The 26,505-nt window shown below is 41.0% G+C and overlaps 2 protein-coding genes and 2 long non-coding RNA genes across 6 annotated transcripts in view; 1 reads left to right on the top strand and 3 right to left on the bottom strand.

The window, feature by feature from the left end:
* LOC119653471 overlaps window positions 1-6,237 on the bottom strand; it is an 86,524-nt gene extending 80,287 nt beyond the window's left edge. Inside the window, exon 1 of one of the 2 annotated variants that reach the window (XM_038058090.1) lies at window positions 5,789-6,237. In XM_038058090.1, the coding sequence (XP_037914018.1) occupies window positions 5,789-5,809 (21 nt within the window). In that variant the 5' untranslated portion in view covers window positions 5,810-6,237. The remainder of the gene's footprint in view (window positions 1-5,788) is intronic. The other variant, XM_038058089.1, reaches the window with a different exon arrangement.
* LOC119653472 lies at window positions 6,150-25,063 on the top strand. The gene is made up of 3 exons (XR_005249700.1): window positions 6,150-6,280; window positions 24,746-24,877; window positions 24,928-25,063. It is a non-coding gene; the product is annotated as an uncharacterized LOC119653472 (long non-coding RNA).
* The window catches only part of LOC119653470, a 33,523-nt gene continuing 21,761 nt past the window's right edge, over window positions 14,744-26,505 (bottom strand). For both annotated transcript variants that reach the window (XM_038058087.1, XM_038058088.1), the window contains 2 exons: window positions 20,121-20,367; window positions 14,744-16,395 (listed from right to left, as the gene is read on the bottom strand). In XM_038058087.1, coding sequence (XP_037914015.1) covers window positions 15,238-16,395; window positions 20,121-20,367 — 1,405 coding nt within the window. In that variant the 3' untranslated portion in view covers window positions 14,744-15,237. The remainder of the gene's footprint in view (window positions 16,396-20,120; window positions 20,368-26,505) is intronic.
* LOC119653473 lies at window positions 24,790-25,274 on the bottom strand. The gene is made up of 3 exons (XR_005249701.1): window positions 25,164-25,274; window positions 24,968-25,099; window positions 24,790-24,902 (listed from the first exon to the last, which is right to left on the bottom strand). It is a non-coding gene; the product is annotated as an uncharacterized LOC119653473 (long non-coding RNA).

Raw genomic sequence — 26,505 nt, 5'->3', positions numbered from 1 at the left:
AAATATGTCAGAGACTATTTAGTGACCTCTATTACATTTCCTGTTTAAGCTGTCGTTGAAACTGATGAAGAGCAGGTGAAGCGGGAATCTAAACTCCACATAATCCAGAGAGTGTAACTTTTTTTTTTGAATTTTGGTGTTTGTTTACGGCTTCTTTAATGGATAAAAAAACTACTGAATGAATCGCAATTATCCTAGTTTGCGGACCGTAGAAATATGTTCTGAATAAGTCGTGAACATTTCAGAGAATTTCGTTTGATAGATTTTGGGCTATGGTGGCAGCCGATTTTCAACATGCAGTTTCGAGAAAAACGCATTTAAAGAGTAGAATGCGATTTTTAGCCATAAAACCTTAACTGGCCATTAATCTGCTATGCCTAGTCTATAAACCTTAGATTTCTCGACGAAACACATGTACGGCCTTGGCTTCAATTCTGGTCCTTTTAGCGAAGTCATTCGAACGTCATTCGGACCGATAAATACGAGCTTTATTACGACGATCGACATAAATCTAGCATGTGATTTATCACGTGTTTAACACTATAATATCCGAACGACTCCGAATATCAAAAAATCACCTTGCCAATATATTCTACACTATATCAAGATACAATATATGCCAAAAAAAAATTCGATTCCGCGGATCCGACACCCGGGATGACCTCCTTAAGCAGCTCAGAGCACAATTGATAGAATGTTTTTAAAATTGTAATTTCTTAGATATGAAATAACGTATTGATTTGCGTTTTTTAAGGTTTTGTGTGAAACAAAACCTTATTAGAATCGAGTCGATATCTGTCTGTCCGTTTTCGGTCGCACCCCATTTATCCGGAAACGGCTGGACCGATTGTCACGAAATGTGGTGAGAGCGTGTGGCCTGTGTATCCCTTTACATACAGCAAGTTGCGCCATTTTATGTTGAATTTAAGGGGGGCTCCCCATACATGCGAAAGAAAGATGCAAAATTTTTTTTCACAGAATGTACTTTCCGAAACCGGTCACATATTTGATATCGGGTGAAACGGGGAGTGAGGACTCAAAATATGACCCACAGAAAGTGTAACAAGTCTCTTTCTCAGACACTATCCAACCGAGAAGTCTGGAAAAAATCACAGTGGTTTATCTAAACGAAATCTAGGCCTCAAAATACATTCCGCTCCGATATCTTGAAGGAAATCCAACTATTAATAACAAAGTTACAGAAGGTGAAACTTTTACATTTTATATGAATTTCATGCATTCTAAAACGTGTATGCGGTCATCATACATATCAATTTGTCAATACGACAACAAAGTGAACTCATATGATTTGAAGGACGCAGCGAAACATTTCGTTTTAATTTTCTAATCAGGCACCGGACGCTGAAAGCCGCCATTATGGCACGCGACGACCCGTCCTGGACCCAAGTTTTGCCTCTCGTCCTACTCGGCCTACGTATTTGGAGGAATTTGCTGCCAGCCCCGCGGAGCTGGTATACGGGAAGAACCCGAGACCCCCAAGTGATCCAGTCTTCGACAAGAGATCGGGTCTCACGGAGTCGGGGCTGGTGCGTCTGCTGAGAGACAATCTCCGACGCATCAAGGCCACTCCTCCCACCCAACACTCGTCCGCACCTGTCTGTGCGTCCAAGGAGCTGGACACGTGTACGCACGTCCTGGTCAGGACGGATGCCGTCCGGAAACCGCTGCAGCCTCCTTATGAAGGCCCGTACCGCGTTCTCGAGCGGGGAGAGTCCGAGTTTTGACTTCAAATTTCGAGAGATGATACTTGAGATTATATTTTATCAAATTAGTAAATAAAAAATTTTGCAAAAAAAATTGCTGACTGTGAAAAGTTTCCTTAAAAACTGTTAACGAGAATGAAAAAGGTACTCGTATATTGGCATATGGATATGCTCAGAAAGAGGTGAGAGAGCTTGTCCAGACAGTTTGAAGCTAACAGAAAATATAAAATGACCCTAACCCCTATTCATTTTTGACCTATTTGCTGGATCCTTAAAAAACTGAATTTCAATTAATAGGTGGAAAAGAGTCCAAACCTTTAGAATATGTTCAAAGTATAAAGAAGCAGTCTTTAACAATCAAACTAAGCGCATCCATTTAAACAAGTAACGCGTGCAGAAGAAATAATAAACAAGTCAGGAAACCCGAAGCTTAACGCTTCAAGTATAAAAGCTTTTGTGTTTCCCTATGTGAGGAACATAACGCAGTTCTCCATTGGCTGACAGCATTGACTCCAGATATTTAAATTGCTCAGTGCTGTCAGCTTCAGTAACCTGCCCAGAACTGAGCGATTTAAATATCTCGGGTCAGTGTTATCAGCCAACGGAGAACTGCGTAATGAAATTGTTTCACGCATTAATGCAGCCTGGATGAAATGGGATTCCACAGCCGGTGTTCTTTGTGATCGACGTTTCAGCGCACGTCTCAAATCTAAAATTTACTGCAATGTCGTCCGTCTGTCGCTCTCTATAGTTCTAAGTGTTGGCCGACTATAAAAAACAATGAACGACGTCTTGCGGTAATGGAGACGAAGATTTTGCATTGAACTGGTGGCGTGACACGTTTTGATTACATCTGAAATGAGGATATCCGCGATCGATATTTGTTTGCACCGATCGTGGAAAAACTGCGAGAGAGGCCTTTTCGATGGTGTGGTCACGTAATTCACGCTAACGAGAATGCACTTACCAATATTGGTCTGTACATCGAAGTCAATGGTAAGCAACCAAAAAACCGGCCGAAACAACGGTGGCTTGATACGCTGGATGGGGATTTACAGGCCTCGCGATTACATCCTAATCAGGCATTTGATAAAATAAAATGACGACACCGATCATAATGAGCCGACCCCGCTTGTGAACTGAAGGCTGAAGAAAAAGATGTGAGGAGCGACGACTGCACGCCAAGAATTTAACCATCAAATATAAAAAAGGGCTAGGGAGCATTAGATTCTTCTTGAATAGAATTTTAATATTTCACTCGAATGTCAATTATTCTCGTTAATTTTGACGTCAGCATCTTAATTCGCACGAAATTGATAAGTTTGAACTGCTATAACTTTGGCGTTAATGGCCAGATTTCCATGAAATTTAGTACGTATATACGAATATTGTTCTTTATGTTGGTGCAAAATTCGGAAGTCCTAGGATGAATTTAAGGGGGGTTTTTCAGTAAATTTCTAATAGTTGGTAATATACTATTAGTGAGTTTATTTGAGCAAATATCGGAATCGGACATATTTTGAGGCCTAGATTTCATCTAAGCGCATCATCCTGATTTTTTTCGGACTTTTAGGTTGAGTAGTTTCCGAAAATGAGTCCTGCCTCACTTCAAGTGCGTACCTTTTGACTCCTTACTCACGCACTTTGCAATTCATGCCAAAACTAATGTCAGTTTCCGAAAGCGCAACTCGTGACCTTTCATTTGATACCCTACACGACTATATCCGGTGAAAAAATTTTTTGAATCCCCCCTTTGCGTATATGGGAAGCCCCTCTTTAAACTCCACTTAAATTTATGCCACTCGCTATATGCGAGGGATTTCATAGTTCCCATCTGTCCACCAAATTTCGTTCGGATCGGTTTAGCTGTTTTGGAGAAAAGTACGTGCGACAGAGAGACAGATATTGAATCGATTTTAATAAGGTTTTGTTTTACACAAAACCTTGAAAATATGAAACCACTGCAATGGTGGTAATCGCAGTTAAGAAGCATGGATAAGCATGACCTACTAATGCCTATCTCGTACCAGTTATTCACACCCGTGGCTTCCTCTGCATCTGCAGAAAGGATTTTTTCTTCATTTGGTCTGGTCTAATACAATCTTCGGAACAAGCTGGGCAATAAAAAAATGTCAAAGTTGATATCCGTTTTTAAATATTATAAAAAAGATCCCTAATTGATTTATATTTGATAAATTTTTTTATTTTGTGTAATTGATTTGATTACTACGATTTTAAGTAATCCAAGTACTTATAAGCAAAAAATTAAATTTGATTTATTGTAAATATTGATTTTTATAAAAAAATCACTTAATATAAATCATCCATTAAAATCGGTGTCCGGATAGCTGAGTGGTTAGAGCACAAGGCGGAAGGTCGCGGTTCAAATCTCACTGGTGGCAGTGGGATTTGTATCGTGATTTGATGTCGGATACCAGTCGACTCAGCTGTATCAAATCAGGGTAATAATCTCGGGCGAGCGCAATGCTGACCACATTGCCTCCTACATATACTGTAGTGTACCATTTCGGTCTGGAATGAAGTGCTCTAACACACTTCAAGGCCCTGATCCAATTGGATCGAAGGGTTTCAATCAATCAACTCTGATTTAGTCATTAAATTTGCATATCGAAAAAAGTGTCGAAACATCGTCAAGGAATTTACTTTGAAGAAAAAAAACGATGAACATTCTCAAGTTCCTTGGACCGTCGAGTGTGTTACATGGAAATGACGAAGGTGGTTTGGTAGCAATTAAGTAGTAAGTAATTAATAAAGAGTTACGAAAAACGAAAACAAATAAGAAATCAATTTTCTACTTTAAAATGAGTCAAGATGTTGATGGACCAACTCACAAATGTAAAAGACCTCAAACTATTTTCGAACGCATCCAAAGCGGGCAATGCACCAACTGCACTATCACCTCATGACTTGCTAATGTACCTCGATCATATCCGAAAATAAATTCTTCGCAATAGTGTAAATGCTTGATCTGATTCAAGCATCTGTTGCTCTAGAGGCGGCGAGAACTAAGCCCAACCTGGTTTCGCATAACTGCAACACCGAAATTCCGTAGAGCGCGAGCCGAGTCAGAAGCCAATGTTCATACATAAAATGTGCTCGAATGGGGTACCTATGACACCGGAAACATTTCACTTAACGCAACGCAGAACAGAACCGGTCCAGCGTCATCTGAATGGCTGGGGAAGAACTGGTGGAGGGAACGCGCTGCTACGACACGCAGTAGCTCTCTCACCTTGACCAGGAAATTAGCACGGTCCGGTGGCAACCGGACAAGCCGTCACCTGGTCAGCGGTCGGAAGGGTACTCTCGCCAAGGTGCGTAACGCGTATCAGTTAGGGTTGCAGAGTCAGCAGGGAAAGTGACCATTCCCAATGACCCTTTGTAAGTGCGCTTCATTGAGAAAGATACTTTGTAGCAAGAGAGCATATACACCGCGTTCATAAACTGTTTAGTACGAAATTTCGCTATGACCTAGCCCCATTACTTCCTCATCGACTTACTTATGGTCGATTATTGGAATTAAATGCTAATTTCAAGTCCACTTTCTGAATGAAGTTCTCCTGGGCTACATGTGCAGATGCCAGTTGCGCAGTCATAGTGCACTATCAGACACTACGATAAAGCGGTAACCGTCAACCCTGATAGCAACCTTCTAACCGACATATGCGCTCGCTTCACGGAAAGAGACTTGATGCGACCATTGTCTGGCTGGAGACGTGATGCACGTTCTCGCCAATTGCAACAATGGACGTTTAGTAAACAAGAGAACCGCATTCGGCGTCATGAAAGGGCCCTTTCCGCTGAAAAAACGCTCGGTCCATCGAAAATTTGCTTTGTTCTGGGAAACCCTGCAATTCCCAGCATCTCGCTAAGAAAGTAGACTTTAGACGTTGGATCGCTCGCTTGGTGGATCTGCTCAGTTTCAATGACCAGCCAGTCGGGGGGAGTGGGCAAAGTGATGGGAACCTTCACATTCTAGTATGCTCAGTGAAGCATGCCGAGTTCCTGTTGGGCTGCTGCAAAGAATAATTTGTTCAACGAACCTCTCCTCCGATTTGCCTCATCCTCGTTTCCCCGGGAATGGTGAAGTCGGTTGGTTTCCAAGGTCCAGAGGGAATTCAACTAAGCGCGCTCCAGCCACTGTTTCTAATCCACCAAAAGTAAACTTTTCACTTTTCAGCTGGAAACACGCGTGTCAACACCGCGAACTGAGAACTCGTTGCACTAGCGCCGAGGGTAACTGGTCGCAGTCCGACCTTTCGTTCTGAGCACTACCGCAGGGGCCAGAAACTATCAAACACTTTCTTTGAAAGCAGAAGAAATTGCAGTCCGCCAGCCGTTAGAGAGCTTTCCAACACTCACCCGAGCAATTCAGTGTGTCGTTCCGTAACTACCGCACCGGAGTAACTGTCGACTTCTGGGTCAGACCCGCGTTGAACTCCCATGCGGACCACTCAGCCGCTCGCTGGAGTTGGGGCCCCGATGGCGAAGTCGCGGTTCGTAGCGCTCAGGTGAGTGCGTTTTGCATGGCTCAGGTGAGTGCAGGTAAATGGTGAGTGTGTGTAATCAACTGCTCGAGCAGAGGTTCGTAACCGTATCAGCATGTGGTGTCGCTTGTATGAAAATGTTTGGAGCAAACGAGTCAAATTCGCCACTCTACCTGCCCAAACTGAAACATTCACTTGAGTAATATACATCCTGCGCCAATCAAAAGGCATCGCTTATAAAAATATGAATATTCTGAATGTGGATATTTTTTCGCTGGTGTCCTGGCTTCAGCTGACTTCTAACATAAACGACCTTCAAATTTGTTTAGAAACGGCTGCAATGGAATTTTAACTGTGTAGCCCAGAGCGTACAAATTCTAAAATATACTCGAAGTTCTCATTCGAATATTCTCAGGTGGCGGCGACAACGAATTTTTCTTTTCTTTTCAATAATAATAGATTGAACGAAGGTAAATATTTGACTAAACATTCTTTTTTCTTTTATCATATAAATTAAAGAGTTAATCCAATTACCAATTTTTTTCGCCGATTTTCTACATATTTTAATGGACAACCAACTGAAAAAAATCTGTTTAAAATTTCGAGCCAATATCTAAATTCATTTTGATTCGACTCGAAGATGAGCTTCCTCGAGCAAATCAAAGCAGCAGCGGACAGGGCTGCAGCTGGAGTCGCGGCCTTGAGTCGGCTAATGGCGAATGTCGGGGGCCCTATATCAACTAGGAGACGTTTCCTCATGGGAGCAACGCCTCGCTCAAGTGCAGAGGCGGGGAGCTTTGCGAGTGGCGTTTGCTTATCGCACCGTCTTTGAACCGGCTGTGATGATGATTGCGAGAGTGATCCCCGTTGCCCTCCTTGCAAAGGAGCGCAAAGCTATCTATCGCCGTAAGGGCGAAAACTTAAGAGAAGTGGTTGCCCGTGAAGAACGTCAAAGCACCCTTAGCGAGTGGCAACTTTCTTGGTAAAATGAGCCAAGGGGCAAATGGACTGCGTGGCTCATCGACAAATTAGATCCATGGTTGAACAGAATGCACGGTGAGATTGATTACTTCCTCACCCAACTTCTAAGTGGGCATGGAGGTTTTCAGTCTTACCTGCACAGGATTGGGAAGGCGCGATCTCCTGATTGTGTGTTCTGCAATGGAGTGGCGGCGGATGACGCTGAACACATCTTTTTCTCTTGCGAGAGGTGGGACGACCTCCGCCAGCAGCTTTCTGCAGACGCAGGGGAGCTCTCTCCAGACAACATTGTCAGAGAGATGCTGAAGAGCGATGGCAGCTGGAATCGTATTGCGCATTATGTTCGGGCTCTTCTTATTACGAAGAAGATTGAACTCGACCGGCGGAGGGATCGGACGGTAAGGGGTTCCCTGAACTAACAACAACTCCTTCCCTCCCCTCCCGTTGGTGAAAGGAATTCCCTGACTTAAAGGCTCCCAAAGCCGGGAGAGCGGGAGGGCTAGCCCGAAGTAATGTGTCAAACGGTTCCAGGCTAGTTCTCTGATGACAGGGTAGTTGGTAGTCCGCCAGCGTCCTGTTGCGGGAGTCCAACACTCTGTGCGTAAACGCATTCACCTACCCTACTCCCAAAAAAAAAAATCCCCCATAATAGCAACATTGAACGGAAATACGTGGATAAGAAGGTGAACTTTGAACCACTGGCTCGAGAAATCAAGGAAATTTGGCGTCCCGAGGAAATGGTTATATTTCCCATAATATTGCCAGCTTCAGCTATTGTTCCTAAATCCCTCACGGCTTCCCTTGATGTCCTGGGACTCTCACACAGTCTGATTCAAACCATGCAGAAGTACACCATTCTGCATATGTGCTCGATTTTGCGGGAGTTCTCGACGGATTCTCACATTAACCTACCACCGGTCACCACCACCAGAGCCCCTTTTTCTTTCAAGTAGGTAGGATCGTCCGAGCCTAAATGCTTCGCATTTAGTGCTAGTTTTAACTAAAATCCGGCATCTGCCGAGATTGTGACAAGTCGTAAAATAATCAGCGGTCAAAGAGTAGAATATGGTAGTCCCCAGAGTGAAATAGTGGATTCATAGGTACCAATTTACCTTTTCGCCCTGGGAATTCTACTACCCTTTAACCAACGCCTGCTGAATCAACACCAAGAGCTCTACTACCAAAACTCTGTCTCCACCTCCACGTGGTGATCGCTGGGAGTTCTCTCTTAATGAAAAGCTGCAGACAGAAAAGAATGAAGGTAAGTCTCCCGCGCCTAAAACCTAAATTTTATTAACTGGTCCTTCAGGTTGGGGGTTGGGTAGGGCTAACAGCCCTACACGAAAAACCAAAGTATCGAAGCTACAAAAAGAGGATGGATATTACAACGATGGCCCGGTAACGAAAATGGACTAACGATTTGCGCATTTTCTCGTCGAATGTGCGCACCCTGTACATACCAAATGATGCCCAGTACCTAGCCGACACCCTGTCACAATATAAAGCTGATGTAATAGCTAAAGGATAATAAAAAGTTTACGCCACTACAGAGGAGATTGCAGGGTCGGAGAAGGATACCTTCTACGAGGCACTAGATCGAACCCTAGAAGTCTGCCCTAAGTATGATACCAAAATCATGCTTAGAGATTTTAACAGCAAAGTAGGGACAGCCTATACAAAAATATCAATGATATAGGCTACGGATTATCCATCTAGTAGTGTCGTACGAAATGGTTGTTGGAAATACTTGATTTGCACGGAAAACGATCCACAAACAAACGTGGGCCCCTCCAGATAGGAACACTTTCAACCAAGTTGATCACGTGTTGAACGAGCGCCACCTTTCAGCTTTGATGAATGTCAAAACATATATAGAGGGGCCAATATACACTTGAATCACAATCTCGTTGGCATGGTGTTCCGAACTCTTATAACAACACCACCCAGAATCCCCTCTGATAATCAGCTGGGAGTGAACACTGAAGCTATCCACAATACCGTCCTCCGCAACCCCTATAGGAGATAAATGAATGCCGCAATAGCCACAGTCAACAGAGGCCCCGGAGATGAAGCATAAACAAATGATCTTCAAAACCACCTGAAGAACGTTATCATTGATGCGGCCACAAACATACATCGCCGCAGTAGCCTGATTTGACGATTAATGTAAGCTAACAACGGAACGGAAGAATGTCACATACCAAGTATTGTTACACTCTGAAAGAACAGGGGCACGCGCAGAGATCTATCACCAACTTCGTCGAGCGGAGTAGCAACCGCAGAGACAGAAAAAGGAAGCCCGGGAGAAGCAACAGGCCTGTGAACTCAAAAACTACAGATGGCAATCGCACCAGGCGCAGAAAGTTTGCCAACAAGTGAGCAGGATGAAGCCTTATACACCTCGATGTTCATCCTACCGAGACAAAGAGAAAAATCTGATTTCCGACAGAATGGGCATATCTGAACGATGGGTTGAGTATTTTGATGAACTGCTGAAAAATCAGAATATCGTCGAGTTCGAGGTCCCGCCAACTGAAGACGACGGACAAATACCGCCACCAACAACCATGAAAGAGACAATCTGTGCAATCCATCGGCTTAAGGTTCGTAGGTCGCCCGGAGCCAACAGGATTACAATCGAACTGGTTAAATATGGAGGCTGGTGCTCAAGATCTAGAACACCGAATCAATGCCTGATGACTGACAAAAGGCTATTATCTGACCCAAACAACAAACAAAGGGAAATATTACGCAGTGCAGCAATTATAGAGGAATCACGTTGCTGAGTTCTATCTATAAAATATTCTCCGCTACCTTGCTAGGGCATATAGCTCCATATGCTGAGAACATCATTGGCCCACACCAAAGAGGCTTCACTCCAGGCAAATCAGCAACAGATCAGATTTGCTCTCTGCAGGAAGTGATGGAAAAACTATTGGAATATAGCCATCTGTTGCACCATATTTTCAACGACTTCAAAGCTGCCTATGATAGCACAGCCATGAGAGAAATCGGTATCCAGACGAAATTGATAAGATTGATTAGGATGACCCTGACCAATGTGCGTGACCAGATAACAGCAGGATCACACATTCGACATCAACAACGGTCTAGGACGAGATGTCCTATCGTGCATCTTTTTTAAATTCGCCCTGAAAACAGTTATCTGTGATGCTGAGGTAAATGCGAGAGGCACAATTGTGCCAGCCAACTACTGCCCTATGTAGGACATATTGAGATCGTGGGAAGAACAATGAGAGATGTACAAACTGCCTTCACCCAGATAGATCTTAGGCTGCAAATTAGGGGCTATATATGTACAGATACAGTGGGTAATATTGCGGCTTCTACTCGTTTTTTTTCGGCAACTTCGCAAATCCCCTTCGTGCAGTGACTAGGTATTATTTATTTATTTACGTCGAGTCGTTGATTACAAAGGCATACAGTATTCCTTCTGCGTCGTGTCTCTGTCGATATTCATCATGGAAGCGCCCTCTCAACACGCTTCTTTGTTCTTGTTATGGACACTGCCACGCGGGACATCCAATATCCAGCGCCGTACACACTGCTCTATTTAAATGATGTTTTCCTAGCTTCTTAAAGCAAAGCTGATCTCGAGCAATTGGTCCAAAAGTGGGATAATCGCTTCATGCAACACACTCACGCATTAAGTTACCCTAGGACAATAGAGGAGAAAAACGGCAAAGTCACACAAGAAATGCAGGTGAGAATTCCTCAACATAAGTAGGCGAGAACGCAAAAAATGGAAAAGGAACAGAATTAGTGAAGCCTTTGGTGTCCAACAAGTGGCTAAGAGGAAAAAACCTTATCACCGAAGGGCAAAGTTAGTGGTACCTCGATTACGAAGTCAACATTGACAAAGCAAGAAAAGACGGCTGTCCGTAAACCCGAGCAATAGATAAAGATGGGTGCGCTGATATCTTTCCGAAAGTGAAAACGGATCCGAAATGGACCCTGCATCTGATGTTGGAGCTACAGGAATCCAAGGAGATATTAGCGGATAGTTTTCGCGGTCAGATGGAAAAGGTGCTACGTGAGCAAGCCGAAGTGAAAGTTCGAATTCAAGAGATGTTAATCGAGTGCAAGGACCTGGACAAGGTTACATTACGAGAGGATATCTGCGTTGCGCTGGAGGAATATTTTAACCTTTGAGGAATGTAAGAGTGCGATAAAGAAGATAGATAAAACATATAAGGGAAGACAAACAGTTGTTATTAGCTCCCTGGTGGAGTTAGCGGTTGAACTAATTACCGTGGCCAAGGTAAGAATAGGCTGGGCCGTGTGCTGAATATTGGAGGGAGCTAAATCTAGACAGCTTGGTGTTGGACACTAGAAATGGCAGCCCTAGAATGACTAACGGCGATTTCAACGCGTGGACATTGGAGTTGGGAACCCGAATAAAAAACACAACGGGCCAGATTTCACTTGAAGCCTTCGTGGAGCTAGAGACTGTATTGCCAACGTTGGATGTGTGCCCACCTTTCGAAAAGGTTAGGTTCGATTGTCGATCTGACTTACCTCAGTAACTTATTGGGGCGAGGGATGGTCTGGCGGATGAGTGAACATTACACTCAAAATGAGCACCAGCCATCTTTCTCGACATTAGGACCAGAGGAGGAAGCAGTCGAACGCGCAACAGAAGTGGAAAAACCCGAATAGCTGACTGGTCCACTGGAGCTTTCGAGGAAAAACTTTAGAAGCAGATCACAACCCAAAGCCAACGGCGCTGGAAAAAGTGAATTAGCTATGGTATATCAGCCGGTAACTCAGGCATACGACTCTACAATATCGCGATGATGTTTCCACCAAACTACTGACGGAACCAGCAAAACTCGCTGTTGAGGTTGTTGTGTCCGCGAGCGAGGAGAAATTGGTAAAGGACAAAAGGGCAGCCAGAACATCGGCAAATGAAGAAAGAATTCCACCATCTTCAAAGCAGCGTTAATAAGGGTATAAAGGAATGTAAGCTGCCTACAAAGTGCCTCCAATGAACAAGATTTGTGGGCAAACATCACCCCAAGTGACGCGACCGCAACTCTTGTTCAAAATAATCGTAATCCTTTCCACAAAATATGAAGGAAATGGACCTCAGACAATGGGTCAACAGGACGGAGTGGCCAAGGAGGACATACGAGGAATCTGTGAACGAATTGGGGATGATAAGGCTTCGGGATTGGTCGGGATTCCGAATAAAGCCCTGAAGTTGATTGATAAAAGAAGGAAGGAAGGAGTGTTTCCCTTCCAGAGAAAGAGGCAGTATTTGGTCCTGCTATCGAAGTAGGTCCAAAATATAGTCGCCGGTTGCATCGCAAGGGTAGTGTCCGAGATTCACAGATAAAAGAGAGAAGTTTAACGATGTCTTCAACGTAGTTAGCGAACCCCACAATCTTTTGGAGGAGATGCTGGAATCGGAAACAAATTGCATTAATAACTGCAATACAAGAAAAACTTCAAGAGTTGGATCGAGCCCGACAAACGCATCGGAAGAATGATTTAACCGTGCTGATGTAGACCAGAGCACCTCCCACAAAGTAATATTTCACAGTCGTTCGTGGGGGTGATTTTAGTCATCTCACATAACAGTTCGTAGGCAAACACACAAATACGCCACCAGCATTAAATCCATGATTTTTAGTTGACCCTAACCTTCAAAAGATATGGAGTATTAATTTGTAGGATAGATCATTTTGAATGAAGCAATTTCTGCTAGTTTCAAAAAATGGATAAATAAGAATTTCGTGTGTTAATAAAGCGAAAAAAATACAGATGAAGCCAAGGCTTAACTTGATGAACATTATTCGGACTTTGTACCAGAAAAATCAACCGTTGAGAAGTGATTTGCTAAGTTTGAACGAGGCGGAATGAGCGCCAAGGACGATACACGCAGTGGACGCCCCAAAGATGCTGCGACGGACAAAAACATCAAAAAAATCCACCAAATAATAATACACGCAGAGAACCGACTCCAAAGCGTGCAAAGACGCAACAATCGCTGGCAAGGCTATGGCATCAGTATTTTGGGATGCGAATAGAATAATATTCATATACTATCTTGAGAAAGGAAAACCATCAACAGCGACTATCATATAGCGGAATTGGAGCGTTTGAAGGATAAAATCGCAGAAAAGTGGCCCCATTTGAAGAAAAAGAAAGGGCTGTTTCATCAAGATAATGCACTGTGTCAAAAATCGATGAAAACGATGGCAAAAATGCACGAATTGGACTTCGAATTGCTTCTGCACCGTAATCTCCATTTCCCTGTTTTCAGACCTCAAAAGAATGCTCGCCGGAAAGAAATATAGTGCCGGTGAAGAGGTAATCACCGATTACCCCCCTAGTGGCAGTTTCCTAGGGGCTGTAATTACGTCCAAGAGGACCAGAGATCGGCGGGGCTCTGATCGTGGTCACAAGAAGACCGTGGGGTTAGGTTTAAACAACGGGTACCACGGTGGTTTAACTAGGACTTAACCTCCATCCATAAAAAAGGAATGCCTGGAGGGTTACCATTATCAAATAGATGAGTGGGACCCCGACAGTGATCTCAAAAGAGAGTCTCATTCTACCTAATAAAATGCCAATGCTGAGTTTTCTCGAGGAGCATTTTCAAATTCTAATCTATTAAACGTGAAACTGTAACTAAGAAGAAAATAGAAGAATATATACATTGATGACAGGTCGGGATAATTCGCAATGCTGGGCAGCGCTACTATCGCCGCATGAAGGCCGTGCCCTTCTAACGAAGTACGGTGGTTGGAGAAGGCAGCAGGCAAGGGTGAGGATTGGGCGGCCGAGGCAGCTTGGATATATCGCCAGTGTTATGGACAGCTTTCACCGGAATGCTAGAGGACGAACAAAGCAGATGGGCCTCAATTCCGGAAAAAACCAATACCCGAAGAAGTGTTCGAGAGAAGTGTGGCGAAGGAAGTCCCACGTGAGTGTAAAATGAAAAAAAAACTACATGAACTAAATCTGCTGAATACTAAACATTTATCGGCGGCATCTTAAAATGTAAAGTTTAAATATCAAAAAGCGGAACTATAGATCTGCGTCCATTAATATCCAACAATTATGCGTTCAGAGTTTATTACATAACAAAGCCATAAAGCGTTTCGCACCCAAAACGTATCTTACGGTGCTTCATTCGTTTTACCAATTAATGCAAACTAATAATCAATAGTTTTACCAATTGAGCCAATTCGAGCAAAAGCAAGTTGATGAAATGCACACGATTCCAATTATCGGAATTGTACATATTTCGCAAATGCTTAGCTCTCAACATCACTAGTGAAAACGTAAAATGAAAGTTATAAAACAATCTAAAAGCATCATTTAACAATTGCTTCCTCACCTTGCGGCTACAACGTGATTTAGATGATATTTTTTTTAACTGTTGACCTGCGGGGCTTGACTTTTCGGCTACAAATGAGAAGACAAAGCGTCGTCAAAACTGCGTCGCGAAACTTTCACTTTCAAATCTGAGCTCCAAGTAAATGAATTAAACTCATTTGGTTACCTTCATGATATTATATTTTACTAAAATATGTATAGTCAATATTCAAACAAAGAGTAGAACTATTCTTAAAGTGCGCTAAATCTACGTAGATTTAAATGAACTGGCGCACACGCCAGGTTAATCATTACATTTTTCAAATTGAGAGTTTAATACAAATGAATAAAGAATTATACAGTTTCGAGGGGTTTTGCGCCAAAGTATATTCATATTTATTATTCTTAACTATGCGTTCGTTACCCGCATACAGAGCCATGTCTGTAATAGTTTCACTAACTTGCCCCCTTAAATCCTTCTTTGTACTTGTGCAATGTAAGAAAATATTTGAAATTGTTATGTTTCATTGCATTTGCAAGTTTTACAACCCAGAATGAATGTCGGCGTTGTCTATCCTATATATGAAATACTTTTATACGACGAGAGTCTAACATGTACTTTCTTAAGGAATTGATAAAATATGTCAACATTTTCTAGATAAACGTGTCTTTAGTTATCAAATATCGACAAGATTTTGACGCCACGTAGCATGATAGGGAACCTTCAAAATCTTGAATTTCGTGGTGGGCATGCCTGCAATCAGGATCTCCTCTACTCTGACGAGCGGCAAGATTTCAACTTGCGGAACATCCGAAGCAGTCTTCTGTGCCTTGTCCAAGTCGTCGACAATCCCAGGCACAGGTTTCAGGACAGGGATACTTTCGTCGAAGAACTTCTTATCTTTCTTCTTATTATCGCATTGATCGACGTATAGCGCCGTAACTCGTAACAGCTCTAAAGTAACAACCCAAGTGAGAAATTGCAAGGTTTCCGACAAATTTAAAACTGCACTTAAAACTATGTTATTAGTCGTTGCCGATTGCGAGATATACGTTGGAATCAGTAGAAGTCGTTTCAGGTGTTTGCACTTCGACATTTTCTCATCAAAACCTGTCTTTATGTCGAAATTGACAAGTTCCAATTGTTGAAGTTGTTCTAGCTGTGAAACTGCTTCCAAAATTTCTATGGTACAGCAGTTCTCTTGGCCTTTTTCCAGTCGCAACCGATTCAAATGCACTAAATTTACCAGCACATCAGTGGCAAATGATGTTCCCAAGTCGCAACATTCACCCAAGTCGAGTGACTCCAAGTTTGTTAACTCCCCAAGAACTGAAACATCTTTTGTCCCCAATCCTCGCACCGACGTTAATGATAAATGCCTCAGATTTTTCAACATTTTCAAGCCATGTAAATCACTTTCCAATGAAAATCCATCAATCGACTTGAGGCGGAATTCTTCCAGACTCTCCAAATTATGCACATTCTCCAAGTTGAAAGTATCGTCCTTTATCGCGATTGCATTTACTACTTTTAGTTTCGGATTCGAGATGAACAAATCTTCAACAATTTGAGATGAGCAACGGCACAAATCAATTATTTCTAACGATTCGACTTCTTTAATGTTTTTCGAAAAACTTGACCACATTTCTTCACTGTTCGCACTTGAAATCATCTTCCTCAAATCTAAATGCTGAGTACCGTTTCGTTTCAAAGCTGCTGCCAAACCGGTCCAATCGTTCACTTGTGAATTTTTCATACGAACTGTTCGCCAAAGGGATCTGTGATTAGCTGCGACATTCCATAAGCGGCAAACACAAGCGGCACGAAGAAGTTCCTGGGAAAGAAAAAACATAAGTATTAAATTTTTGTATTGGATTCTATTTTACAACATAACTTCAAGCAGAAAAAAGAACTGAACAGCTATCTCGTTTGTGGGAACAAATTCACTCAACGTCTTCGTCTAATAAATTTCCTAAAATTAATTTTTCTTCCTAGGCACTTGAAGTTCAAAGTGGAAGCATCGATACATAGCGACAGATCCACGTTTCACTCCCAATTGTGTACAACCGTTTTGAGACTGAATTTTATTTAATAACAACATCTAATTTGACGTAGAGCCTGCGTCGAAAATCCGGCATCCTCTCATTTGGTGTTAGATAAACGCTGAAAAACGTTACCCCTAAGCATCAAATCCAGGCAAAGCCATCCCCTCGGCCTTGGGCAAGAACCCTAAGACAGTTACCGTCCCGCACCCAGATGGGGATGGCGCCTGATAAGTCGGGGTGCCATGAAACTGGGACCCTATTTCGGTAGTGATACCTGATGAGTATCAACTTTTATCTCCGCAGCGTACTGCGTTAGCAACTCATGAACGATTGTTCTCCGGGGAAAATTAATCTGTAGAATGCCGATCATGTTAACCGCATCCTAGCTCTTTCCAACGCCTCGAGCCCGCTATATCGGCACCGCTCTCATCACACGCCCCACGATCCCTACATAGAACCCAAATCTCCTTTTCGTTATGAGGTAACTGACCGCATCTGCGGCATGCTACCCTCCTGTCAGATCCTTGATAGCGACGTTTGCATCTGGAGCACTTGGTAGCAACGGCCCGAATTTGTATTCTGTATGCTACCCAGCCAATTCTAATTTTCCCGCTGTTAAGAAGTTGGTAACTGCTACCGCAGCAAATTTTTGAACTCGAGAATTCACAGACGTGATACCAATCCTGTTTTCTGTGAGGTTCTGAATAGAAGACACTTCTGCTCCGCTGTCTTCATACTTGATCTTATCACGAATCTCGCTGAAGACTTCCGCAAAGGTATTGCCTTCCGACGGCTTAATAAGCAGAGCTGGCGGTTTAACTCTCTTTGTTTCCACACCCTTTTTTAGTGGTCTACTTTTCATGTCCGCTTTAACTTTAGGCGGAGGGATTTCTGTCGGCGCTGTGTGTTGCTGCCTATTGTCCATCTTCTTCTCCTTTTGAGCACTGAAGGTTGCCTGGGTGAAATCCAATCTTTCGCTTTTTCCGAAATTCACTCTGCAATGAACTATCTGTTATCCGTTTGGCGCTCACGGTGGCAGAGGCGAGGTTGCTCTTATTCTGTTGTTCTCCATGTCCGCCTATAAAAGGAAACGCGGTCAAGGAGTTCCTCCAGTTTCATAGCCTGTTTTCCACACCTTTGTTGACGTTTCTCTGCAGGGACATTGCAGACCGTATGTGCTTCACAATTACCGCGAATTTCCTGAAAGTCCCTACCGCTTCGGCTTTCGCAAGGATAATAGACAGCGCTTCCACTCGACTTATATTCGAAGCCATCGTGATGTCCTTTGTGCCTCTTTTCGGAGCAGCAGCATTGCATAGTACTGGGGTTGCCACTCCTGTCCCTGTTCATTCCTTCGCGGAGTATAGGGCATCCACACAGTCTCAGTTGCCAATAAGACTGTACTTCAATTTCATCATCATCACAGTTAATGCTATGCAAGTGACAGCAGCGAGACAGCACGAATACGAACACAAACATCCAAGACCCCGGGATTCGAACCCGAGGTAACGAGACACAACCATCTCAACCACCGCACCCGTCAAGCCTCTGCCTGAATTAAGAAACTAAGATCGGGGGCGGAGAGGATTTAATGATTGATTGACGCTGCATTGATGGATTGCTTGGGCAGAGCAGCAAGCAACTAACTCTACAAATGAAAACGAGAAGTGAACAAACCAGGATCCCTCAGAGAAAATGAAATGCTATCGGAAACCTGGTAACTAAAACAGAATTGATGAAGTGGGAACTGGCACACAAGATAGCTATGATATTGCTGAGACATAATAGAGATTATGGCAAAGAAAGACATATGAAGGGGATTGAGGCAGCAATTTAAAATTCCAGACGATAGCGACGACAAAATTAAGAACCCGGATGGAATGATCACTTATCTGCACGAATTTGACTTAATCAGCAATCCTTTCTGATTTGAAGGTTTGTTCATCAAGCCGTACAAACGCACCAATTCGAGGGTAAATTTCAGGACAGCCCACCTGCCTTGCCGATCAATGTAACAGGCTCCGTGTTTACTGTCCGCCTGTTCCATCAAAATCTTAGGGATTTAAGAACCAAGCTGGGGGCTTTCAATTTATCCGCGCTTGCTCAGAAACACCATGCCATCTGTATCCTTGAAGCCTGGCTGGACGATAATATATTGAATTCTGAGCTTCCCGAAGGGTACTCCATTTCCGCTGCGACAGGGACCGGGCAACATCATGTAAGTCCACTGGCGGTGGGTTCCTAATTGCAATAAATGATTTACTCCGCGCCGAACCCGTCTTCTCAGCCTCTGACTCTCCTTATTATTGTCGCCCAGCTCCGTCATGTTCATTGCATGTTGTATATACATCCCCTGTGCTTACCCTTCCCATCTGTATGAAGAATTGTTTGACAGTTTGTTGGAACTCATTACTATCAAGGTCCGTTTCGATCTCCGTTCCTGTTCTGTTATGTGGAACTTCTGCTCTTACTTCTCTTCTGTGTTTACTTCCTCGACCACTACGCCCTTTACGCATCTTCTATATACAATCTGCTCTGAATCTCTCGACATTCCTATTTTTACCCGTTCCTTCAATTCTTCATTGGTAATTTTAACACCAGAGAGAGTTTCTTTTCATGGTTACTCATCCTGTTCCTTCTCTCCTTTCTCTATACTTGGCCCTTACTATTCTTATTTTTTATTAATGACCAAAATATTTTTGACGCTAGACATTATATTTGTTAAAATCGGAAGGATTTACCCCTTCCCCCACGGCGTAAATAGGAGCTACTTTTAGGGCAGACAGAACACATAATAAAGCAACAGTACACATTTAATTCTGCCACATCGCAGAGAAATGCTTAAAGCTCTACGCAATTTGAGTATATTATATCCTTAAACCGGCTGGATATCATCAGCGACTATTTCGCAGATAAAAAACTAAATCAGAACATTGACGTAAATCGGGTTGAATACTTAGTCAATTATTATAGAATGTAATGTACGACCATGTGCTACGGTAGTAAGAAACAGGAGCCGCATATGACACAGCGAAGATTTCGATCGAGCTGCTTGGAAAAGCATTAGGCTGTCATCTGATCGCTAATCACATTGACTTATAATGGTCCGTTAGGGTTTTCTGACTTTCTATGCACAACTATTTATAGGGATTATGAAAGTCTTCTGGGTATATTGGTAAATCTCGTCCCCTGGCTTAGTTGCAATCCAGTATTGAACGCGCTTATAAGTCGCGCAAAGTACCAAAAAGTTTACTATTTCGAAAATCACCTTTAATGCAATATTCCATAAGTATACCAAAATAACCCCCAGGTTCCTCTGCTTTGAACTTTTGTTTTCATTTTTATCATTTCTGTCTGGTTACTTTGGCCAAGCCAGTATTTGAAACTTCAATGTGGACATTTCCAATTGCTTTTCACATTACAAATTCCATTTGAACAAAGTAAATTGAACTAAATTTCTAATTGTTTCATTCCAGCTTCTGTACAAAGTTTGAATAAAAAATATATTCCTTACCTGAACTTTTAAATACTGGAACGTTTGCAGCAAAATCTGATAGCCAGTAGAAACATTACTGAAAAAGTGTGTTGCAAAGGTCTCTGAATGCACTGTAATCGGTTGCTGCCGCGGTGGTTGACTGCTGGTTTCTGTTAATTGAACATTTTCAGATGATTTCGATGATCTCGCACTTGTTCCACGTTTTCGAAGTTGAACGTCCTCGCCGGTTGTTAACGAAACAGAAGACTGATTCACGGAGGAGTTTCTGTTTGAACAATTCAATGGATTAATAATAATAGACCATCCATATTGTGGAAATTGTGCTAAAACTTAATAAGGAAGATTCTTAGATATAGGTGGGAATTATTTAGAGAGGAATAAAGGGAAATGTAAGGGGAAATGATTTGGAACTAATCAATTATTCCAACGTAACGTATAAATGTATGGAATGCCTGTAAAATTATAAATTTAAGTAACGTAAAAGCGTGGCTGGTAAGAAGCCCAATTTTAAATAAGAGCAAACTTTATATCGAAAATGCACAATGGAAATTTTATTTGTCTGAAAATTGATAATAATTAACGTTCAACGTGATATTACAAGATTTTTTAATCCCTTTGCATGTTTTTATCGCTGGAATATCTATTAATTTGCAGCCCTCATTGGGGTTCTTGCAGTTCCTCCTACCAATTACCACATATGCTTCCTCGTGTGTACTTATACCCTACTAATCGGTTTGATAATTGTATTTATATTACGCTTAGTGCTAGATTAGTAGGGCATCCTTTGTAGTTAGATTCGTTTTTAAGGTTTCGTGTAAAACAAAGACTTATTAAAATCGGTTTACTGTCTATCTGTCTGTCACACGCATTTTTCTCGAAGACGCTTGTAGCGATTGACACTAAATTTGGTGGAAAGGTGGAAACTGTGAACAGTCACGCATATAGTGAGTTATCATCATCATTTTTTTAGCGGACCCATTTTCAGAAACTATCCAAACGGCTTTGAAATACCCTGCATATCGATATCTGTTCAAATAAAGTTAATAATATACTATTTATTACATTTTTTAGTAATTGGCTGGAAAACCCTCCTTAAGTTAATTCTAGTACCATGAAATTTTGCACCAATGTAGGCTATAGTGTAGAACATGATTCTATCAAGTTTGATGGAAATCGCACTATTACTAACAAAATTATAATAGGCCAAAATTGTCGCTTCTTCACAAATTCAAAACTTTGAATGTCAATATTACTTGAAAGTGGATATTTTCACATAATATATGCATATATTGCGTGCTACGTACTAATGGGACAAATGTGCACTCAAATGTTTTTATAAAAGGAATGCCAAAACCTTTCATACCTGAAGCGCCCAGCTTCCGGTTTCCCGACTTGTTCTTATTTGATTTGCTTTTCATCTTACTCATTCCCAGACAAATTTACTTCTACATCGATTTTTGCAATCTGTGCGGTTATTATAAACTCCTAAAGTCATAGCAGACGCTTTCTCATTGTTGTCGATACCGATACAGATTGTCTCATCCAATTCTATATAGTACTTCCCTATATTAATAAAGTAGCTCTCACTAAGGTTTCTTGCGAATCTTCATTGAAATGTATCTTCGGTTCAAGGTTCATTTTGACTTGTAGTAGTTGCTAGCTAGTATTTCACCCATACGACAATGGAGTTTTTCATTCAAACCTGTATCGGATCAAAGAGACAAATATGCTCGGCTACCACAACTGGCAAAACCACCGCTATTTAGAAGACAGAATGATCTTCGTCGACAATATTATAAAAGTGAATTTATTCAACATCGAAGAGAAGTCCAACACACTTTAAATGCTGGAAGAAGTTAGTGCTATCAAAAACTTATCTTCAATGACAAACTGAAGTAATCTAAATGTGTTCATGGTTTTAATTTAATGAGATAATGGTGCAGATAACATCCGGTTTCTTATCGATCAATGAAATGCTACTTCATGCACTGAAGGAATATTTCTTTTATTATGGGCATTTGACTTCCAATAGAACGTTAAAGCTATAATTACCTAGCGGAGATCTCACAACACCTAGGGCGAAATCGTACTTACTAACGTACGCCGGAAACGGATAGGAGTCGTTGCGTCGTTTATGATGATGATGATCATCATCATCAACGGCGCAACAACCGGTATCCGGTCTAGGCCTGCCTTAATAAAGAACTCCAGACATCCCGGTTTTGCGCCGAGGTCCAACAAGTCAATATCCCTAAAAACTGTCTGGTGTCTGAACCTACACCATCGCTCCAACTTTTAACTATTTAAAACTATTAACTGGGATCATTAGTTTGTTGCCACAAACTTACGAGACAAACATCACAGCTTCAAGAAGCAAAACATCAGAATATACCAGGTTAAGGTCAATACGAACGCAACGCAATACAAGCAACTGCGAAACAAACACAAAAGCACTTTGGATACAGAAATTACAAATGAATCAAACCGTCCTGGAACTGAAGCTGTAAGCAAAAGCAAATATCTCAATAATTCCACCAATGATATGACCATGAACATCTATGCAACAGTCGGATATAAAGGTTTTGTGTTTATCGTGTATGAAAAATTTTCTAAAAATATATAAAATATTCCTTAATATATTTCCAAATTCCAACTCTGCCGATCATATTGTCCACATCATAAATTCACGTGAAATACACAATTTTGATGGTTGGATTTTTTGTCAAACTTTCCAAAATTATACGTTATGTTGTTACTCATAATTGTACTAAATTTTGTACTTCTAGGATGAACTTAAGGTGGGTTTTCGGATAAATTTCTAAAATGTGGTAATATACCCTTATGAACTTTATTTAAGCAGATATCGGAATGGGATGTATTTTGAGGGCTAGATTTCGTATGGATGCATCATTGTGATTTTTTTTCAGATTTTACATATTTTAGGCTCTTATTCCCCAATGTTTCACCCAGTATCAAAAATAACATCAGTACTAACTGAGCCCTTTCATTTGATATCCCACACTACCATATTCGGTAAAAAAAATACACACTCGCCTTTTAAATGTAGCCCTCCCTCAAACTCAAACACATAATTGCGCCACACCTTCTCACCAAATTTCGTGACATTCGGTTTATCCGATTTCGAGTAAAGCGGATGTGACAGACTGACAGACATCAAATCTATTCTAATAAGGGTTTGTTTTACACAAAACCTTAAAACTCAATGGCAATCAGTGCTCAGACACGAAAGTTTCGCAGGTCCGACATCAAGTATGAAGACCAAGATCCCAAACCAAAAAAATTGAGTGATCGCAGAGATCGAAATAAATGGAAGTTAGACGGTGCAAAGTCCGAACTATTCGGTGGATGCATTAAAACTGCCCAATCAGGGGTCTTCAGTTTGTTCCGAGTCATCAAAGATGTATGTGGCCTAATATTGTCATGATGGAAGATAACTCCTTTTCTGTTGTTCAAATGGTGGAGTTGTGCACATTTCATAATGGACAATTCCTTTCCGACTCCACCAAACACTCAACATAATCTCTTTGCCGTCAACCCAGGCCATGACTTCAAATTTGTGGAACGTCATTGGGCTTTGATCATGACCGCTTGTTTTCCTTATTCCCGTATTTAATACATTTTTCATAGCCCGTAATGATAACAATTATTTTGCCAATGAATCCCAATTACCTTGTCGATTGTTGTTAATAACATATATTTCAAAAGATACTCTCAATAATTGTCAAGATTCCAGTTGCTCTCGTAAAATAATATAATAAAAAACTTGAAAAACTGTTGTCTTGTGATGCAAAAGCCGATTACGGTTAAAAGGTAGAAACCTACTTTAACTTTATTGACAAGTTGCGCCATTAAATGCCTACTGCTGTAATATATTTTCTACATTTATTCGATCTTTTTTGGATACTTTCTTGACCCCTCATACGATAACGCTCATTTCATTATAAAGTTATAGAAATCTTTTTTAATAACAATAAAGTGCGGAATACAATCAGATAAGTGCAATAATGTGTTTATAAAATGTTTTGTTCAAGGTATTATTTTTCTTTTTTCTCTAAGCTATCATTCTAATAAAAGCCGATAGCATATACAAGGTCATGACCGCTAAATGATGTTGATCGGTTTTTTAATGTTACCCACGATTTTCATGTAATTAGATCTTATTTCAAATCTCTTTTGAAATATATAGCACATATATATTGATAAAGATTCCAGATAACCATGTTGACTGCTCCATTATATTTTTCTATTCACTTCTTTAAGAAGGTTTATGCATTTTTATGATTCTTCTTTGAATTTGTCTAGCGAAGATACTTCAATACAATTTTATCAATTCAATTAAAATTGTACAAATGCTATTTCTTTCAGATTGTAAGCATGTACTAAGACCCACACCAAATAATACTGATAGATATAAGAGGCTCAACTAACTCAGCTGTCAGTTAGTATTGTCCTTTCCTTTAAATAATTTGTTCATTTATTTATGTTGCAACTAACATCTCGGCTTTTAGATGAAACCAGTTGTGTGAATATGTTTACTTAACAAGACCCAGAGACCTTAGATCATCATCATTGTTGTATGGCGTCTTGAAATTCTGTAACTAGGTATTTCTTTCTTTTTTTAGCGTAATATCGAAAATGTAATTGAAAAATACTTTACAAGCAAATTTTATCGAATTTCGAATTGCCGTACTTGCTCTTTTCATAGGACCTTTAGCAGATGCAGACGTCAAGTTCCTGGACTTTCGGTGTAGAAAGTAGGAAGGTTAAGTATATATGAGCCTGGTTAAAAGCTGTTTTATTACAGAAATTCACCTAATAATTATTACATAAGGGGAAAGTATTACCTTTGGTATGTTGACATGCAACCATTCCCAACAGTTTTGAAACGTTTGATAGTATTAGGAAGGGTCCAAAAACAAAGACAATAGACGCTGTACGAGTTGAAATTAAGAGGCATCCAACAGCCTCTCTTCATGCTTTACAGAACAAAAAAAAAGATTTTTTTGCATCATTTCGCGACTGACGATGAAACATGCATACATTACAATAGCCATGAGCGTAGATAATCGTGCGACAAGTATCAATATCTTCAGCAAAGTTTAATATTTAATATTCGAAACTTCTGCTTTGCATTTGGTGGATTCAACTAAGTGTAGTTTAAAAAAGCTGCTATCGACTACAATTGTTCCTTCGCAGTAGAATGAGGCTACTAGCGGAGGCAAATAACCCAGCCGCAAACAACCACGAAACACATGGCGCTGCCTTTGGAATAAATTTACAAACCATTAATTCGCAACTGAACAGTTACTTGCAAATAGAAAATCATGTACTAGAGCCCAATAAACAATAACCCCAGATACCTTGTTGTTTCACACAGCATTTCGACTTTGTGTGACATCCCATCCTTTACTGACGTCTTCTGCTTAGAATTATGTGAACTGTGCATTCATATAATGATTTCAGATCACACAAATGATGGAATAAAAATAAAGTACAGGAATAGGGACATTCAGTCCCGTTAACTTAAATAAAAATCAATAAAATTCAAAGTAAAAATTACATTAGTCACTGAATTAAGGGTAATGACGTTCATGCTTTCGATATGGATTTTTTATAATTTCGTCACGTCAAATACATGTCAATAAAATTATATTTAATCACTTTATTATCTGATTTTTTCTGATATATAATCACAAAATTGTAGTTGTTTTCACAAACACTTAGGTAGAACTTTGAGTAATATATAATAAAATATTATAATTTGTGCACTATTTCCAAGACTCACTTATTCCACGTGATCCAAGCCGATCCGAACAACTTGCATTAACATTTGCATTTAATCCGAACACCTTCAGCTATTCTCTAATATCAATTTACAAACAAATAAAAAAGCTAAAAAAACTTAACCAATATCTCCGCATTAATCCCCTTTAAAATACTACCGACTTTCAACAATGCTAAACCTCGACGATCGAACGAGGGCCTATTCTCTGCCAGCCAATCTAAAACTAACTCGGGCTACCTCCGTAATATTAATTTAATGTAACGTAGCCCAATGTTATATTAGATCATGTGTACATGTAGTTAATAATTTTGATACTGCATAGTAAGTAAAGTGAACTTGAGAGGTGCTTTATACTGATCATCTACTAATTTCCCCTTTTTATGTATGTCAGACGAACTCATCTGGTACGCACTGCGACAACACCTAATGCCTGCAGAAGTCTACGCTCTGTTGCCTTCTATGGTTCTGAGGATTGGCCGACTATAAAAGATAATGAACGACGTCTCGCGGTAATAGAGACGAAGATATTACGTTGGACTAACGGCGCAACACACTTTGATCATATCCGGAATGAGGTCTAGTTAACCCGTTGGGGAG

Source organism: Hermetia illucens, chromosome 4, assembly GCF_905115235.1.
Source record: "Hermetia illucens chromosome 4, iHerIll2.2.curated.20191125, whole genome shotgun sequence".
Lineage (NCBI taxonomy): Eukaryota > Metazoa > Arthropoda > Insecta > Diptera > Stratiomyidae > Hermetia > Hermetia illucens.
The sequence above is the reverse complement of the archived record's forward strand: the minus strand, read 5'-3'. Positions and strand labels throughout refer to the sequence as shown.